Source organism: Myotis daubentonii, chromosome 7 (genome assembly GCF_963259705.1).
Source record: "Myotis daubentonii chromosome 7, mMyoDau2.1, whole genome shotgun sequence".
Classification (NCBI taxonomy): domain Eukaryota; kingdom Metazoa; phylum Chordata; class Mammalia; order Chiroptera; family Vespertilionidae; genus Myotis; species Myotis daubentonii.
This window is the reverse complement of record NC_081846.1, coordinates 38,175,417-38,193,184: the sequence shown is the minus strand read 5'-3', so window position 1 is coordinate 38,193,184 and position 17,768 is coordinate 38,175,417. Positions and strand designations below refer to the sequence as shown.

The 17,768-nt window shown below is 37.6% G+C and overlaps 1 protein-coding gene across 4 annotated transcripts in view; it reads right to left on the bottom strand.

The window, feature by feature from the left end:
* The window catches only part of PDE1A (phosphodiesterase 1A), a 259,091-nt gene that overhangs the window by 195,920 nt on the left and 45,403 nt on the right, over positions 1 to 17,768 (bottom strand). Inside the window, exon 1 of one of the 4 annotated variants that reach the window (XM_059703925.1) lies at positions 6,378 to 6,947. The exons of the other annotated variants lie outside the window; for them this stretch is intronic. Coding sequence (XP_059559908.1) covers positions 6,378 to 6,430 — 53 coding nt within the window. The 5' untranslated portion in view covers positions 6,431 to 6,947. Of the gene's footprint in view, positions 1 to 6,377; positions 6,948 to 17,768 lie in introns of those variants that run through there. 4 annotated transcript variants of the gene reach the window in all.

Genomic DNA, 17,768 nt, shown 5'->3' with positions numbered 1-17,768 from the left:
CAGCCCCAATTCAGGAAATGTTGGATTTTCCTCAATTAGAGCTCATGTCCAAGTGGCCTTAATCAAACACATAAATAAACTGAAGCTTTCCCATGAGAACTAACAAAATTATGTCATGTCTAGTGACAGAATTGAAGAGACTGGATTTATAAATACTGCAGACTTCTTTAACTTTATTCCATCTCTACAAACCTATGAGTCATCTTTAATCTTGTTTTTATTATTTTACATTGCTTTCTACCTAAACACTATATGTAACAGGCTATTATTTCAAATATAAAATTTTCCAGATGGTATAAACCACTAAATTATTCCCAGTAGAACATCTTCCTTGCATAGTCTTGATTTTCCTAATTTCAAACATTACAAATCTTTGAAATGCCATTTCTAAATCATACTAATGTCCAAGATAACTGACCTTCCCTAGCTTACAAAATAAGATGTTCATAGCTACTGCTTTAAAGACACTTTCCTGTATTTTAATCTATTCCTATTCCTGGATCCATAACAAAAAAAATTATTAATTGTGGATTTACTACTTCCTCATGGAGTTCCTCAAGATTGTACGTATGGAACTTGACTAAAAAAATACACTAAGGTCATTTTGATGAATGGCAGCCCTTAATATTAATACCAACTACTGCTGCTGGTGATGGTGATAATTTATTGGACATAATTTAAATTTGTGATGACTCTGGGTGAATTAATACCAGCAGAAGTAAATTTTTTACTGCCTGACTTTAAAAATATATCAAATTATACCTTATCTGTTTGTAATGGGCACTTAAAAATTAGAGCTACTCTTACCACAACTGGAAAAAAAAAGTTATAGCCATTTCTGGTCATTTCTTTCATGTTAAACATTACCATATGCTTTATATTCATATGTGTTTGTTGTTTTGCTTTGACCTTTGTAATCTATTTTAAAGATCAATCTGTGTCTGTTTCTTGCTTTATGTCATGCAATGAATGACTCTTGACCAGCAGCAATAACATCTTGACCTAGATAACAAGAAGGTTAATTTTAATAAACATGCCTGTTATAAAATATATTTTTCTTCTAATTAGCATTGTATCCGGTAGTGTCATTAACTTTAAATTCATTTCACTATGTCTATGTTCTAGAAGTATTTTTCATTTTTATAGCAAGAGGGGACAACTTAAATATAATTATTTTTTCTATCAATTAATTGTCCCTTACATAAAAAGCATCATTTATATATTTTTTTAAAAAATACTACATATCTGGTATGTGACTATGTAACCATTGCAGATAAATTCATTTTCTTTTCTTTTTTGCTCTCTTTATTAAAAAACAAATTCACAATCATGTTTGCCTTAGAGCCAAAAACTGTTATTATTTTTTATAAGTATAGTTGGTATTATATTTCAGATTTTATTTACATAGCACTTTTTCCTATGAGCAATTCATTACATAAAAAAGAAAAGATGCTTAATACATTATACTACTTCATCACCTCAAATGTAATTTTTTTCTATGTAATTACTTTTCACTCTGATGACTATGTTCTAAATATATTTCTGTCTAAAGTACATATTTTTTGGTGAGAGGAAAATGTTAAAAAGGGGGCTTAAGACAAAGAATGTCATAAATCTTTAAATATTTATGAGACAAAAATACCAATGTCCAATAACATATTATAATTCCTTTAAATTTTGAAGTGACTTTACGTTTTATATTTTATGCTTTTTTTATTGTTCTCAAAACACTAAAGGAAAAAGGTCTGAACATCTGAACATAATTGAATACCATCAAAACACCTTGCCTAGAAAACGACTCTAAGTTAACAAGGTCAGTCAGGTGTTCCACCTTATCCATTGATGTGTGAACACCTGAAATGTGCTATAGACCCCGCATATTAGCAACTTCCGGGTTAGCTTTGACACTGATGTTAATACACTGAACTTAAATGTGGAAATAAATAAAAATGATTACACTCCAAAAGGTGTAAGATCTTAAATATGTAATTGGCATTTTATAATATTCCTCTCTATAAAGCATAGATCACAACCTCAAAATGAGAATGCAGACACGGCAATAAGGTTACGAACCATCCCTATGAGGTCCACAAACCAAGTCAGGATATGCCTTTCTTTTCCTAGGCTCTTTTATTTCAACCCACTGCCTTCTGCATCTCTACGTGAAGAGACGATGCCTGCCAAAAACACACTCAGAATTCCTCTGCTAACAGATATTTGTAAAATAAAGCTTCTTTAAAGGCATAAAGAGACAAAAACAGCACGTTCTGACTGCTGTGAAGACAACATGATGTTCATCCTTCTTGGGCCCTGGCAGCCGTTTGACTTGCACTGTCTCGGGTCCGGGATGCACAGACCAGATCTCAGTTCCAGGGCTGGGGAAGAGCTCTTTGCATGATTTCATTTGTGGCTTTTTAGTGCAGCTTCTAGTGGAAAGTCACCACAAAAACAACATCCACTTTTGAACCCTGAAGAGGCTCAAAAGGCTGTCATTCCAAAGAACACTAAAATACGGTTTAACATGTAAGAAAAGTTCCAATTTATTTTTTAAATTCACTTTTCCCCTACCTACCTCTAGAAAGAATTTTATGCAACAAACAGAAAATGATGCCCATATAACAGAATTTGATAAAATATCAACTCAAATAGGAGGAGATAATTATAACAAAAACCCAGACTTAAACTCTTCATGGCAGTGAAATTCAGATAGGAGATTTTTTCACTGATGCAATTTTATTAGGAGAAGGAGATATTTCTTATTTCAAGTGGAAGGTTGATCTATCCCATGGGAATGTTAAAAGTTCACTAAGCACTATGAATATGCAAGAATATGAAAGTGCCTTCAGCAATTGTTTTATGGAAGTTCTATAAAGGTACTTCACTTGAAGAGTGTTGTAAATTGTGGAATCTATTTATATAAAGAGATAAATCATGATTACCAGAAATAAAATTCTGTAGTAATACAGAAAAAAAAGGTGTTTTTAAAGTCTAAAGGAATGTGTCTCTATTAGAGGCCTCCAATATCAACTGTGATTAACATCTTGGATTTTAAGGATCTATCTAATTTTATTTTCTAAGTGAAAAGCAAACTCAGTGTTGTTGAAAACACATTATTAATATACATTTTGTGATAGCGGTTCCTTCCTGGAAAATTATAAAACCTAAAGTGTTTCCCTTCAGTGCAGGAGATCATCTTTTTTGCTATGCCAGTCTGAGCTGCAAGAACGTCCGCAGACAGAACCACAAAGCGTGGTCAGTGGACTATTCTATATGCCAGGGCTGAATGGTCTTATTGACCCCAAAGTTCCATATGGTAATGCCTGGGAAAGATCACATAAACTCCCTCCTTGGCCGTAAAGGAAACTTGACTGCATTCCTGGCTTCACAGACCTGGTGTAAAATATGTATTAAAATCTCCACAAAGCACTTGTAAATATAGGTTGGATAGCCTAACTGGTGAGATGATTTTGGAATCGCCATTGTGGGAAGGACAGACATTCTTAGAGGCAGAATCTAAATAACACAATCCCTCCTAGTCTTCCCAGTATTGTATCCAGAATTTCAATATTCTCCATGTATTCTAAAACCGCTCAACTAACCTTTAACATTTAAAGGATGACTTTTACTGTATGACCTTTTAGGGAAATTATGCTAATGGAAAGTTGATATTAATTCAGTCTCAAAATTAAAATTTTAAAAAGCTTGCTTTTATCTCTCTCAATTCACTTAGTCATCACTGAAATATGACTCTTCCATTACTATTCCCCAAGACACTGTTACCTCCTTTTCGGCACCCATCATCTGCCTATGCCATAGGGATCTAGGTATAGCCTAGATTAAATGTCATGGGAGGGCAACTACAGTTTGTTTTTCTTCCTCATATCTAACCTCCCCAGTATCATAGGCCAGATTCTTGACACTTGTCGTCAGTCAGAGAAGGCCAGGTGGATTGAATTAAAGCCGTGGGTTCAGCTACAGGTGAAAGTAGCCTGTATTTCGAAATCTGAATGGTGTCAATATGTTAGATATTTTCCAAACATTTTTCTTGACTGATCTCTCTTAATGACTGATATTTTAAGTGACTTATTTATAAATAGCCAAGATACTATTTTCACAAAATTCCTGTTAAACTGGTAGCTAGCACAGACAAAACAGTTACAGATTTGCTTACCAAGTGGAAGGAGGACTAACGTGAAAAGCCTTTGGGAAGTGGGATACGAACAATTGCATACTGAGAAGGAAAGGTCTGGTCCATGGGTTTCTGACCAGAAGGCGGGCCTGAGAGAGATGTCTCGGTGTAAAAGGCTGGACAGTCTGGGGAGCCCCAGGGGACAAGAGTCCTGGGAGAGGAGGCTGGCAAAGTGAGGCCTGGAGTAAGGGCCAAAGGTGCCAAAGGCAAGCTTAAGCCACTTCCCAAAGTACAACCAGCTATCAGAAGGCCCACGCGGCTTCTTACTGAAGAACAGCCCAAAACTGTCTCTGAAGAATTGTGCCTGGTCATTTGAATCCCTTAATATACCCCCACCTCCTTTGTCTTCATCACAATCAGACTCCATCAAAGCAAAGCCAGCTGTCAACATGGAGGTAGACCAATCAACCCCACATCTGGCCTTAACCTGTTTTCCGTCAAGGACTGTTTCTAACTTGCTTGAAACAATTGCTTGGGTGAAAGTATGTCCTCTTTAGTAGCTACTTTCTCTTCTAACTCACCAGGGTCATGAAGCAATCATTTGAATTTGCCAAATTTTATCCTAATTATATGGGCAAAAATCTCAGCTTCCAAAAAGATTTGGAAGAACAAATGTTCTTTATATAAAAAAGAACAGCAACACAGTTAAGTTGCAATTTCCCAGTGTATGGCACCTAAGCCTATAATTCATCAGGAGCTAATAAGGATGAAGAACCACCTGCCTCTTTGCCACAGCTCCCCAGTGGGGTAACATATTAAGATGCTGGCTAAGGGGGTCTGATTTTATCCGACACCATGTTGCCTTCCTGGAGTTCTGCAGGTGCTCACTGCGAGTGGGACCTTGGTGGGGCTGAATTTGGAATCACCTGTGCACCTGTCATGTCTTTTTGAATTCATACAAGCCCTTGGAAGAAAGTAGAAGTTAATAACATAGAACTGGGACAACTTTTCAGGAAATACGGCAGATGGACACACATTCTGGGGGTCATTTTGAATTTTTGGTTATGACTGTCATCGCTGTATAAAATTTACAAATGCATATTTAAGTAGACACAGATTATGATATTAAACCCACATGTATAGATTTCAATATAATTTATCTTCAAGTGAAGGTTATAAAAGGATTTGAGCAAGAATTTTGTTTTAGGCAGTAATAAAGCATATTGTTGCTGTTAATAATACTATTCTAATGCTTAATAAACACATAAAAATGGACATATTTTATATAATGATATTCCTCCAGGCCCCCTCTTACTCATTATATAACAACCACAGAATGCTAGGAATTCCATCCATAAACTTCTATTATCCTGTATTTAATTCCAGATCAAAGCCAGAGGCCGCAACTTAACTTTAACATTTAATATTGTTAACTTGTAGTATCTCTGCTACATTTAAGATATTATTTTGGGGGAAGCACAAAATTGATATGTAATTAACTTGCTTTTTAATCTTCTGTTTTAAGAGGCAGAACTTGTTTTTTCATTTTCTAGCTACTTTAAAATTCTTAAATCACAATTCTGAATTCTAAAGTACCTAACAGGTAACTAAAAAATCAAGCATTAAAGAGTCAATGAAGAAATTGCTGCACTCCCAGAAAGTGTCCCGCCTCACAAAATAAAACCTTAACTCAGCCCATTATACTGTATCTATCCTAGCCACAGATTCCCCCAGTGTAAAACTTCTCTCATTGTTCTATTGTTTCCTTAACTGCTATACAAATACTCCTGAACTCGCTGCAAAATGTACACTCTTGAACAGTAGCTATCAAGTTCAAATTAGTCTCCCCACACATTACTGCAAAAAGTTATAGCACTAGCAGCATTAAAACACTACCTCTGAGTGTAATCAGATGAGAGAACCAAGCACAGTATTTCCCATTTAGAGGGCTGAGCAACCATTAGAAACAGTGAGGGTTGCATAATGTTTCAAAAGTTTTTTTTCCAAGGGCTATTCTCTCATGTGCTTGAATAGCTAATATGTTTTTAAAATATATTTTAAGTTGATAAGAGCTTGTACACAGAGTTTAAGAAAATAGAAGGTCTCCTTTGGTATGTGTGAAGTTAAACTTTAGACACACTCTATTGCTTTGCGGTAGCTTAGTGCCAGAATTCCCAAGTTAGAAGTGAAGGAGGAAAATCATTTCTCCCTGATAGCCCTGAGCCACCTGGGATGTAGCATGACTTACCGAAAGATGGGTCTTTGGAGATGTTTCTTCCTGATTGTGACATGGTCATCCATTTAAAGGTGAATGTTTGACTTCTTCCTGGAAACCACTCCAGAAATCCAGGGAGGGAATGTGGAAGCTTATCCTGATCTATTGTGCTGCAAGGAGCCCAGAAGGAAAAAGTAGTTTCCTCTTTCTCTTTTTGGGTGCTGGGAGAAAAGTTCCCTGCTCTCTGCCAGCTGAGCACTGTGTCCATAGAGGCCACATAAGACAGGCACGTTGGGGCACTCCCCCACAGAGCAGGGTGTGCAAAAACCACCGAGAGTCACTCTGATACAGGCAGGAGAAGTGCACGGAACCCTCGGAAACAGGACAAAGCAAACAGAACACTTCCCACCCCAGGGGCACCCAGGTAGGAGTCCCCTACGTTATCGCAGCCATGAGAGCACTCCTTCCACATGCTGGTCAAGCTCCCGAAAAGCTAAGTCCCTCCCTGTCTTTAAAACAGCCTGTTCTGAGGCTCAACTTTTTTCTTCAAAATAAAAGTTGTACAGCTGGTTCAGCAGTCCCATGTGAGTGCCCTCCGAAAGTTTGTTCTGTTAAAATAAGGACTGTATACACATTAACGAAGAAAGAAGGGCTCGGGCTGTGTGGCTGGCTCTGCTTCAAAAGAGATGATAATTATTTTACAATCTTGCTTTTACTAACACTGAATAAAGTATGGCACGACTCATCATTTTTGGCATTCGTAACCTAATAACCTACACTTGGCTGAAGTCAGAGATGCCATTTCAACTGATAGAAGGCCATGTGAAGCTGGCCAGAGCTACAAAAGTTTAAAAAAACACACACAAGTTGCTCAATTCTAACAGTGACATTGGACCCAGATAATTGTACTCAAATGTGGCTTTCCAGCTAAAAGTGGACACTACAAAAAATATATGGAAAAACACATATATACACACACACTTTTTTTAAAGTCCCCCAACTCCCTAGGAACCTAAGGCTTTTACATTAGATGATCAAATTTGAATTTATAAAAATAAAAAGAAAGGAAAGTAGATATAAGAGAGAGCTGTGGACAGCTGAAAATAAATGACATTAAAAAATTGTTTTATTTGGAAGACTTAGGCTCACACTGCAGGGACTCTTGTTCTAGTTACAGATAAGGCAAATCGTCATATTTTAATATAACTTATTTTGGAGACAGTCCTGTATTTGAATCACTAACAAAATTTCTACTCAATCAATAGTGTCATGAGATTCCAGGCCAAAGGTTTGGTATGTAATAAAATAAACCATCTCAAGGCATGACTAAATGTTTTTAAAATTATACATGTAATAAATGGTGAAAAACCTGAGAAACAGATGCCTTTACTTAAATGATTCATAAAAATAAGAACCAAATGTCTTAGAGGGGGATATGATCTATAGGATCTCAATATATAGTTAGTACTCTCTAAATAATCCCACAGGAGCAATAACTTCTCTCCCAGAAGAAAGAGAAAGAAGGAGAAAAAATTACCAAAAAAATAAAATTAAATTAATAAAAATCACATTTTAGCAGTTCTAATATATACCTTTTCTTTCATGTTTCTAATGAAATCAGTCTGAGAGGTCTCTGAACTTAAATTAAAACAAATGGGTTCCAGTCCTACTTCCATCATGAACATACTGGGCCATTGTGGGAAAATTTCTTGACCTATTTGAGCCCCACTTTTCTTACTTGTAAAATGAAGTTATAATATTAATTGAATTTTATCTTCCTTTCAAGCTTTAATGGTACTAAAGTGCTATTTCTAAATATGGTTAGTTTACTTCTTGCAAAGGAACTAGCATAAAGATAAAGATGCCTGATATTTTTTTAAAAAAACACATTTATTATACAAAGTTATAAATAAATAAGAAAGTTATTAATAAATAGAAGACAATTTTATATTATATTATATTTATGTAGATATTCCAGATTTACATAATAATGTCTAAATTAATGTTCTCTTCTCCATCAGTAAACATCCCATCAGAGATTGTCATGTGTGTGGGATACTGATGTTAAATCTGGAGACCATCTATATGTAAACTGATACTCAGACCTTTGGGGCAGATGCTTTGTTATAACCATATGCTGTAGCTCTCTTTGTACAATAAGGTACATTAGTAATAACATGTTTCACAGGTCTTCTGAAAGTGGCTTTGCACTTATGGCTAGCATTCAATTTCTGGACTCATGGTTTATCTATATTACTATTAAGTTAGCATAGATACCGCTGAGGGAGGATAAGCCAAGAGAATAATAAGCCCATCAATTTTTTAAAATTAACTTTCATTTTGTCTACTTTTGAATTAGAGAAATGAGATGCTTTCTTCATTAGTATGACAGAAGGAACTCAAGACAAATACTAGTGAACATCTAGCCAAGGTACACTTCAAATGACAGGAAAGTAAGGTATCCAACTTGAGGTTCAGAGGCCTAATTATCAGCTGCAGAATCTGAAAGTTGTTCAGTTAATCACAGGAAATCCATAACATCTTTGATTGCATTAGGTTTATATTCTTTTTGCTCTTAAGATTTAAGGTAGAAAGCTTAAATTCCCATTTACAGCAAGCACTGTATCTAAACCCAATCTTAGCCGAAAACCGGTTTGGCTCAGTGGATAGAGCGTCGGCCTACGGACTGAAAGGTCCCAGGTTCGATTCCGGTCAAGGGCATGTACCTGGGTTGCGGGCATATCCCCAGTGGGGAATGTGCAGGAGGCAGCTGATCGATGTTTCTCTCTCATTGATGTTTCTAACTCTCTATCTCTCTCCTTTCCTCTCTGTAAAAAATCAATAAAATATATTTAAAAAAATAAAAATTAAAAAAAAAATAAACCCAATCTTAGAACCTAAAGAGCCATGAGAAAATACTAGTATGTTAAATATTCACTTGGAACAAAGAAAAATGCACATTTCCTAAATTTTTTGTTAACTTTCTCTCAAAGAGCATTTAAATTTAATGTTGAGAAAAAGTTTGCCTTATTCAACTGAAATATAGTATTCGATAAAATGAAAGAATCTCACTATGGTTACTTAAATTATTAAAATATATTCCCTGAATTAACAGAACTGTACTTGTAAAATATAAAATTTCATATATAAAGAACAAGGCCAACTCTCCTATAAAGTAAACTAAATATAATCTATATATATAAAAGGCTAAGTGTCTGTTCAACTGATAGCTATGATGCACACTGACCACCAGGGGGCAGATGCTCAGTGCAGGAGCTGCCATGACATGCACTGGCCATCCTATATAATAAAAGGCTAATATGCAAATTGGCCAAACTGCAGAACAACTGGTCGCTATGAGGCACACTGAACACCAGGGGGCAGACGCTCAATGCAGAAGCTGTCCCCTGGTGGTCAGTGCACTCCCACAAGGGTAGCACCGCTCAGCCAGGAGCTGAGCTCACAGCTGGCAAGCGCTAAGGACCCCTAAGCGCTAAACCAGGCTCACAACTCCACAGCAGCACTAAGGACCCCTCAGGGGATGTCCACCAAGGGGTCTTAGACTGGGAGAGGGCACAGGCTGAGCTGAGGGACCCCCCGCCTCAGTACATAAATGTCGTGCACTGGGCCTCTAGTTTAAAAATAAATGGCACCACAGACCTGGTGCCAACAAACCAACACTCGACTTCCCCCAACTGGGGCACAGGCCCCATCACCACCCTGGAGCAACACCCCACCAAATTGCAGCCAACACTGCCAAGACCCCATGGTGCAAAATGCAGCCCATAGCACAGCCCAGAAATGGTCACTGTGGGTGCTGGGTAATGACATCACATAGCAACACCGGGCTTCCTCTCCCTAGCGACTAGCCTCCTTGGAGTTTCTTCGAACATGACTTGCTTTATAGCCAGGTGCAAACATTTTACACTTTAACCAAATGTCTGTGAAGCATTTTCACGTGCCTCATCTCATTTGATCCTCACAGAAGTCCTGGAGTAGGTAGATAAGAGACTCAGTGGAATCCTATTTTCTTTTCATTAGCTGGAAAACGGAGATTTAGAAAGCTTAGAAACTTGACCTGACTGAAAAGAAGAAATGGTGGACCTTGAAAATGACTTCAGGTTCTCTCACTGCACAGAATATAGTCAAACACTGCTGCAGTTAAATATTTTACCCTTTGTTCTCCCCGGGTGTTCTACAATAATAATCTGCTTCGTATTGATATTTACTGCTGTATTGTGACACTTACCTGAGAGAGAAGTTGGGGTGCTTCACTGGGCTAGAAAAAGTTTAACTAAATCAGAAAGCAGGTCTAATTAAGCAAGTTTATTCTCAATATATAAAAGGCTAGGTTGACTCGTGCATGCACAATACATATAAAGCTCTCGTTGGCGCCAATCGCACACATGTGTTTCAATCTGTCATTGTCGATCATGAATTTGGTTAATACTTCTATTATAGAGAAAGGGCGAATAGTGATATTAAAATATTTCTACTACTTAATTTCCTTTCAATGTGCACGAATTCGTGCACTGGGCCACTAGTATTACTATAATCCTATATAAAGCTTTGGGGTTTTTTTTTTCATTATAATAATCTGTTATCTGGCTCTGTTTATAATATACAAGCACCAAAAACACATGCAAAGGTGTAAAAATCATGTAATATTATGCCAGCCCAAGAACTGATAAATGACTGTACAAGTTATCATTTTACCACATAAGTCTAGGCAAATATGTCTGAGACAAAGTGTATGCTCTTTTGTTTCAATATTATGTCATTAAATACAATACAACAGATTATAATTTAAATAGGTTTTAAATTAAGTGAAGTGGGAAGAAAATGCAAAAATGATAGGATCAGATAATATTTTAGGTTTTATCATTATATACATATAATTTTAAAGATTTTAAACATTTTTGCTTCTTTCTCTCTTGCCTCTCCACCTTTCACCAAGACAAGAGCTAGCCCTGTGAATGATCAGAGAGTTTCCTACACCTAAACTCTAGTTCAGTAGTTCTCGATTTTTTTTTGACACATATGTGAAAGATGACGTGCACGTACTACTCTGCCAGAAAGTACCTTGATGAAACCCAAAACTGTAAAATATAGGCATTGCCATAATTTTTTTTGACATAGCTATACATATTGCATCAGTAAAATGAAACACTACTTGGTCAACTCTACCATGAGATGAATGGCAGGGTGTGAATTATTTCTGATGGACCAACCATAACTCTGTCCTTTTATCACTGGGCCAGAAACTATTACACGTACATGGATGAGAATGGCATTGTTTAAAAGATAACTTAAATCTGATCTATCCTTTCAAGGTTAGTCATTCATAACCTTTAGTATTTTGTCCATTTTTAAACAAATTTTCTGCTACATGTTTCACAAGTGATTACAAAGTTAGTTGATAAGTGGTGGAGCTAGAATTTGAACCCAGATGTCTTGTTCCTGAGCCTAAGCTTTTACCCCTACTTAATCGGTTGTTATGTTGTCGGGCAGCATGCTACCTAGGTCACTTGGGCTCTTTCTGGGCTATACTTCCCATTCCATAAAGAAAGAGAAGCAACTAGCCACTCTAATGAGTATCTATTCTTCTAATCCTCAACCCTACTTAAATATCATTTCATTGTAGGTTATGTCCCCAAAGCCAGCCTTCGAAAGGGCCCACTTCTATGGAGATGAAATAATCAATGAATATTTCTAACTAAGATCTGAATGGAAATTCTGTTCAATTACAAAGAGCCCTGGACTAATGACAAGGAACAAACAATTAAATCCCAGTTCTAGCAGCAATTTTCAACTCTCTGCCCATTTGTTTCCTTAAAAATCAAACTAAGATGTTGGGCCAAATGACCTCTGAGAGCCTTTCCAGCTCTGAATTTTTATGACTTTATGACTGGCACCATGAAAATATGTCAAGTTATTTAAATCTAGTGTCCCAGCAAGAATAAACTCTGTAGTCATTTTAGTTTCTTAACCACAACAAGGTCATCCATACTGCCAGAATACATTTTAGCCTCACTGCTGTGAGACTAAAAATATAACAATCTACTATTCAGATGTGAAAATAAATTGTAGAACTTTATTTTTTCTAACTAAGCTGTTTTCCCCCTACAGCTTCAACTTGGAACTACTCTCACTGGAATGTAAGCTACAGCAAGACGGGGATTGGTGTGTGTTGTATTCCCTGTGCATAAGAGACACCCAATCGTAATTTATTGAATGAATGAGCACATGACCAAGGTGCTGGTTAATGTTATTGTAGGGGAGCAAATTTTACCCCCTTAAAATGTGTCTTCTTGGCCTGAGGATTATTTTAGGCTGATTATTTTTAAAGAGCAAAAGATTCAGAGTTTTTTCTTTTTACATCCCCCTTAACTGCCTAAAAATAATTTAGTAGAGAGCCTATTCCTAGAAGAGATCTATCACCAGAGATAACTACAAAGAATATGAGCCAGATGTAGTAGGCAAAGGAGCCTGATTGGTTAAAGTCCTCTCTGTGTCCCATTGTCTCTGCATGGCATGCCAAACATTTGTTTATGAAACATTTGCTCATGCCATATTCCTGTGAATTGTTTTTTCTCTTTTTTGAAGCCCTAGACTCCTACCCCCTACTCTCCAGATCAGGGCTGGCATATAAGCTTCATTTGCCTGACTACCTATAGGTTTCATATTCTTATGTAGCCCCCATATGTGCAAAATTACATTTGTTTTCTCCTGTTATTCTGTTTTATGTTAATTTGATTATTAGACCAGCTAAGGAACCTAAAAGGGTAGAAGTAAAAATTTTCCTCCCTCACATGCCCACATCATCTTTTTGTGTATTCTTTTTCTAAAATCTCAGTCATATCTGATAACTGTTCAGTCTCTCATGTTTCCTCCAAGCTACTGTTTTTCTTCAAGAAGGCATCTGAGTTTATAAGGAGGTGGGCTTCTATGACTCTGGAGTGGCAGAAAAGAGATGGCCTCAAACCCAAACTTGCAGGTACCTTCTCCTCTTTGTTTTCTCTGGTCTCTGCAACAATGTCCCTTGTCTTTTGGTCATTTGGCGCCCTGTACACATCTACTGCTGAAATCTGTGCCTACTGTGTTCAGTTGGCTCAGCCTGGGAACTGTGGTCATCTCTCTCTGATGGAGCCCAATCTTAGCCTTCACTGATGCTGCAGGACCCTTTAAGTCTTAGCCACATCTTTCATCTGGTTCTCCACCAAGGCTGCTAACCTTTAGACTCCCCTAACCCCTTGACATGGGCATGGTAGGCTTATGACAGATATGCTAGCCACGTATCAGCTGACTTCTGAATTCCCCACTAGCCAAGCAGGACTTCTTGTGCCCTCCATCCCACACAGGCACTGAAGAAGGCTTGGGACTGGCCACACCATACCACCATTTTTATTCTGCTGTAGCTAACTCACTAAATCACTGGGGAAATCCTCTGCTTTAAGCTTGTACTTTCCACCAAACATGCTCCCTATCTTTGGAATATCAGCTCAGAGGTAAGAGGTCAAAAAACTTTGTCCATTTTTGGCATAAAGTACCTTTTATTTGGGGCCCCTTTTTCTTTACTTCACCAAAGCGGAAGAGGTATGCTTTCCCTATCTACTCTGTATCTCCTGGTACCCTTTATAGTTTATTAAACTCAATATTCAAATCTATGAGACTGAATCATGTAAGTTAGGTAGAGCTTCAGGAATTTGGGAAACACTTTTTTATGGACACAAAGTCTGGCCTTCAGAAATATGGTCTCACTAGGGGATCAAAGTTTTATTTAGGTGTGCAAAGCCATGCTTCCTATTTGTCTTTACTTTCATCTATGATGACATTAATCGTACGCCCTGCCATGCATGAAGCAGTTGGATGCCTCTGGCTGACTGGGAAAAGGTAAGATCATATTCATCAAAATGGAAAAGAAAAAAAAGCACATTATTTTATGAAGCTTTCTTACTCATTTTTTTCAGTGGGTACATAGTGAGTAAACTATACACAATATTAACATGCTGCCTTATCTGGTTCTCACCTACCTACACCCCTATCTCCAAACCCTGACTATTAGGCTCATTCCTCACTAGACGTGCTGGTATTTTGTTCCTCAAATACTTCACAGTCTTTTTTGCCACTTCTGAATATACTGTTCCCTCTAATCTAAAATGCTCTTCCTTTTGCTCATTTCTCAGGCTTCAGCTGCAGTTTCATCTCCTAAGTGAGGTGACTCCTCTAACAACTCCATCTGAATTTCGTATACCTACAACACTGTGGTCGTTTCCCTCGTAGCAAATATTATAATCTGTGTCTCATAATAGGTGTAATTTATTTACAAATTTATTTGTCCGTTCTGCTGAATGCAGTAACTGAGGAAAAGATCAGAACATCTATCTCTTCTTGACTACATTAAAAATAAACCTAGTCAAATTATACTGAAAATATATTTTTCCTCATGTTTGTCTGTAAAAATAGATTCTCACTGATATCTTGCAATGTTTCCAAACATTTTCTAATACTTATGTATGTGTTTCATCTTGAAATATTTATCATTACACTTCAAACCAGGAATTCTACTTATCTGAGGATAAGTACACTGGGAATATTAAAACTGACAATGCAGCTGAGAATCACTTGCTAAATGGTTCTCAGTTTGATCAAAAATCTTTTCTATCTTACAGGCAAAAAGCAGATTCTACCCAGTTAATGGTTTTAAACTAGGTTACTTGTCTTATGTGTCAGCCTTAAAGTATATTTGCCACTTACCTATATAATAAAAGCCTAAGTGACCGTTATGGCGGGACAACCAGTTGCTATGATGTGCACTGACCACCAGGGGGCAGAGCACTCCCACAGGGGGAGCACCGCTCAGTCAGAAGCCGGGCTCACGGCTGGCAAATGCAGCAGCAGTAGAGCCTCCATGGCAGCACTAAGGAGAAGCAAGGCAGGTAGTCAGGAGTGAGGGGTCCCCGACTGTAAGAGGGCACAGGCTGGGTTGAGGGACACCTCCTTCCCTCCTTCCACCCTCCCCCCGTGCATGAATTTCGTGCACCGGGCCTCCAGTTCAATAATAAAATACAACAGAATTTTTATTTTCTTAAGTGAATGAATAAAAAAGACTGGGTTTATAGCTTTAAATAACAATGAAAAATTGTTCCCTAAACTGGCTAACTCTTCATCCATGTATCAGAGTTTAGCCTTTTATTGGACAAAGTAGGAGACATTCCTCTTTGTCACTGAAGTGTGGAAGCAGGTCAGTTAAAGTTTGATTGGCTCCAATTAACACTCCTACAAGTTCTGACAGCCATCAGTGCTGGCAAACAACTTCCTCAGAATGAGTGTGACATTCTGTGAAAACATCAACAATAACAACAAAGGAAAACATTTAAAACAGATTCTCATAGCCAAACACCCACCCATCACAGCTCAATTGAACAGGGTAATTGAGCAACATATAAATCTACTATAAAAGGAAATGACTTTTGCATAGTGGGTAGTTAAATAAACACTGCAAAAAGAGACCTCCTTAATATAAAATTTCTGAAGTCAGAGAACTAAGAAAGAGATGGTTGAACAGGGGCTTGAAGGATGAATAGATATTCAGTAAGCAGGCTAAGAGGAAGGGCAAGCAGAGTGCATCAGCCCTGAGCACCAGGCAACAACACATTTTGGTGGGCACAGTGTGGCTGAAGCAGTGTGCTGTGGTGCCTGCCACATTAGCCTGCAGAGTTACAGGCTCACATCATCACATAAGAAGAGGGGTTGTGGTTAGAAAAAGTAATCGATATGACATCGCAGTTTTGGGGGGATTTTTTTGCAGGGGGGAGTTGTTTGTTTTTTTAAGGAAGGAGATCTTACCCTTTGCAACAGCATGGATGGATCTGGAGAGTATTATGCTGAGTGAAATAAGCCAGTCAGAGAAGGACAAGTACCATAAGATTTCACTCATATGTGGAATCTAATGAACAAAATAAACTATCATGCAAAATAGAGATAGACCCATAGAGAGCAGGCTGACAGTGGTCGGGGTGGGAGACAGGGGCACTAAGGTGGGTGGGGGTTGTGGAAAAATTAAGAAAAAAAGAAAAAATTCATGGACACAGACCACCACACTGTGGTGGGGAGGTGAGGGATATGGGAGAGTGGAGGAGGATACAGGGGTGATAAATGGTGAGACTTGACTTGAGGTAGTGAACACACAATACAGTGTACAGATAATATGTTATGGAATTATGTACCTGAAAACCTGTATGATTTTGTTAACCAGTGTCACCCCAATAAATTCAATAAAAAAAGGGGAGAAAAACGAATGTGGTTCAGAGGTTTCCATTATTTCCAAAACATGCCAAAAATGTTTTTATCCGCAATTCTTTCGTCAGTGGAAAGTTGTCCAAAAGTACTTAGTTGCATGCTGAGACTCATGTAGTTTCTCTGCAGCTCTGAAACCCAGCTCCGAATCCCAGCTCTGAATCCCATCACTAAATCATTAACTTAGCTTCAGCACTGAGTCATCTTTACCAGCTTTCTTCCATATTTTAAGCTTGGTTTCAACATGACTCTAAATTCAATTAGTAGTTGGTTTTGTTGTTCTTTTTTAAGTCTTTCTTAAGCTTCCAGTAATGCCTATGAATAAATGTGCAGAACTACCATCAAGAATGAATTGAATCAATGTCAGTAAATGGAAAATTCCTAAATGCTAACCTATTGACTCTCTGAGCTTTTAGAATTAGACAGCAATAGAGATAATCATGACTCACACTGACTTTGAATAGAAGCAGCTACTCAGTTTGCCAATCTTTCGGTAGTATGGGTGATAGGTTCTGCATCAATGACTCAAAGGTATAGAAATGAGTCACTACACTTGTCACCTTTTTTAAACAAAAATGAGTTACCTTTAAAACCAAAATGAGTTATTGGCAGAAATAATACAGACCACATATATTTGTGCCCTTACATCCATTCATGCCTCATTTTAGCTTCAGCTTTTCTTTCTGCATCTACTGACTTTTCCCCACTCCATATCCTTCGAAATGATTGATCTCTCCTTGCCACTCTAATCTTATTCTTCTTGTTACTATCTTATTTTTCATATAAATACATCATTCACATCAGCTATTCTATCACATGCGAGAGTTACCATAATTTGTACATTCATTTAGACTCTAAGTTTAAATTCTATACAGGATTTAAACCGACCAGTGAGCGTTTTCCCAAGCCCAACACCAGACACGTTATCCACTGCATCATCTGATGCAAGGCCCAATCCTTAACAGAATATTGGAAATCAGTCTGTTTTAGAAATTCTGCATCTTTTTTTAACATTATAAACTTCCATTCCCTCTCTGAGGTCAATGGCAATCTTCCCTCATCTTTTCTTTTCTCCAGCTGGCCCCGTGGAAAGTGTGGGAGCAAGAGAGGTGACATGTATTTATT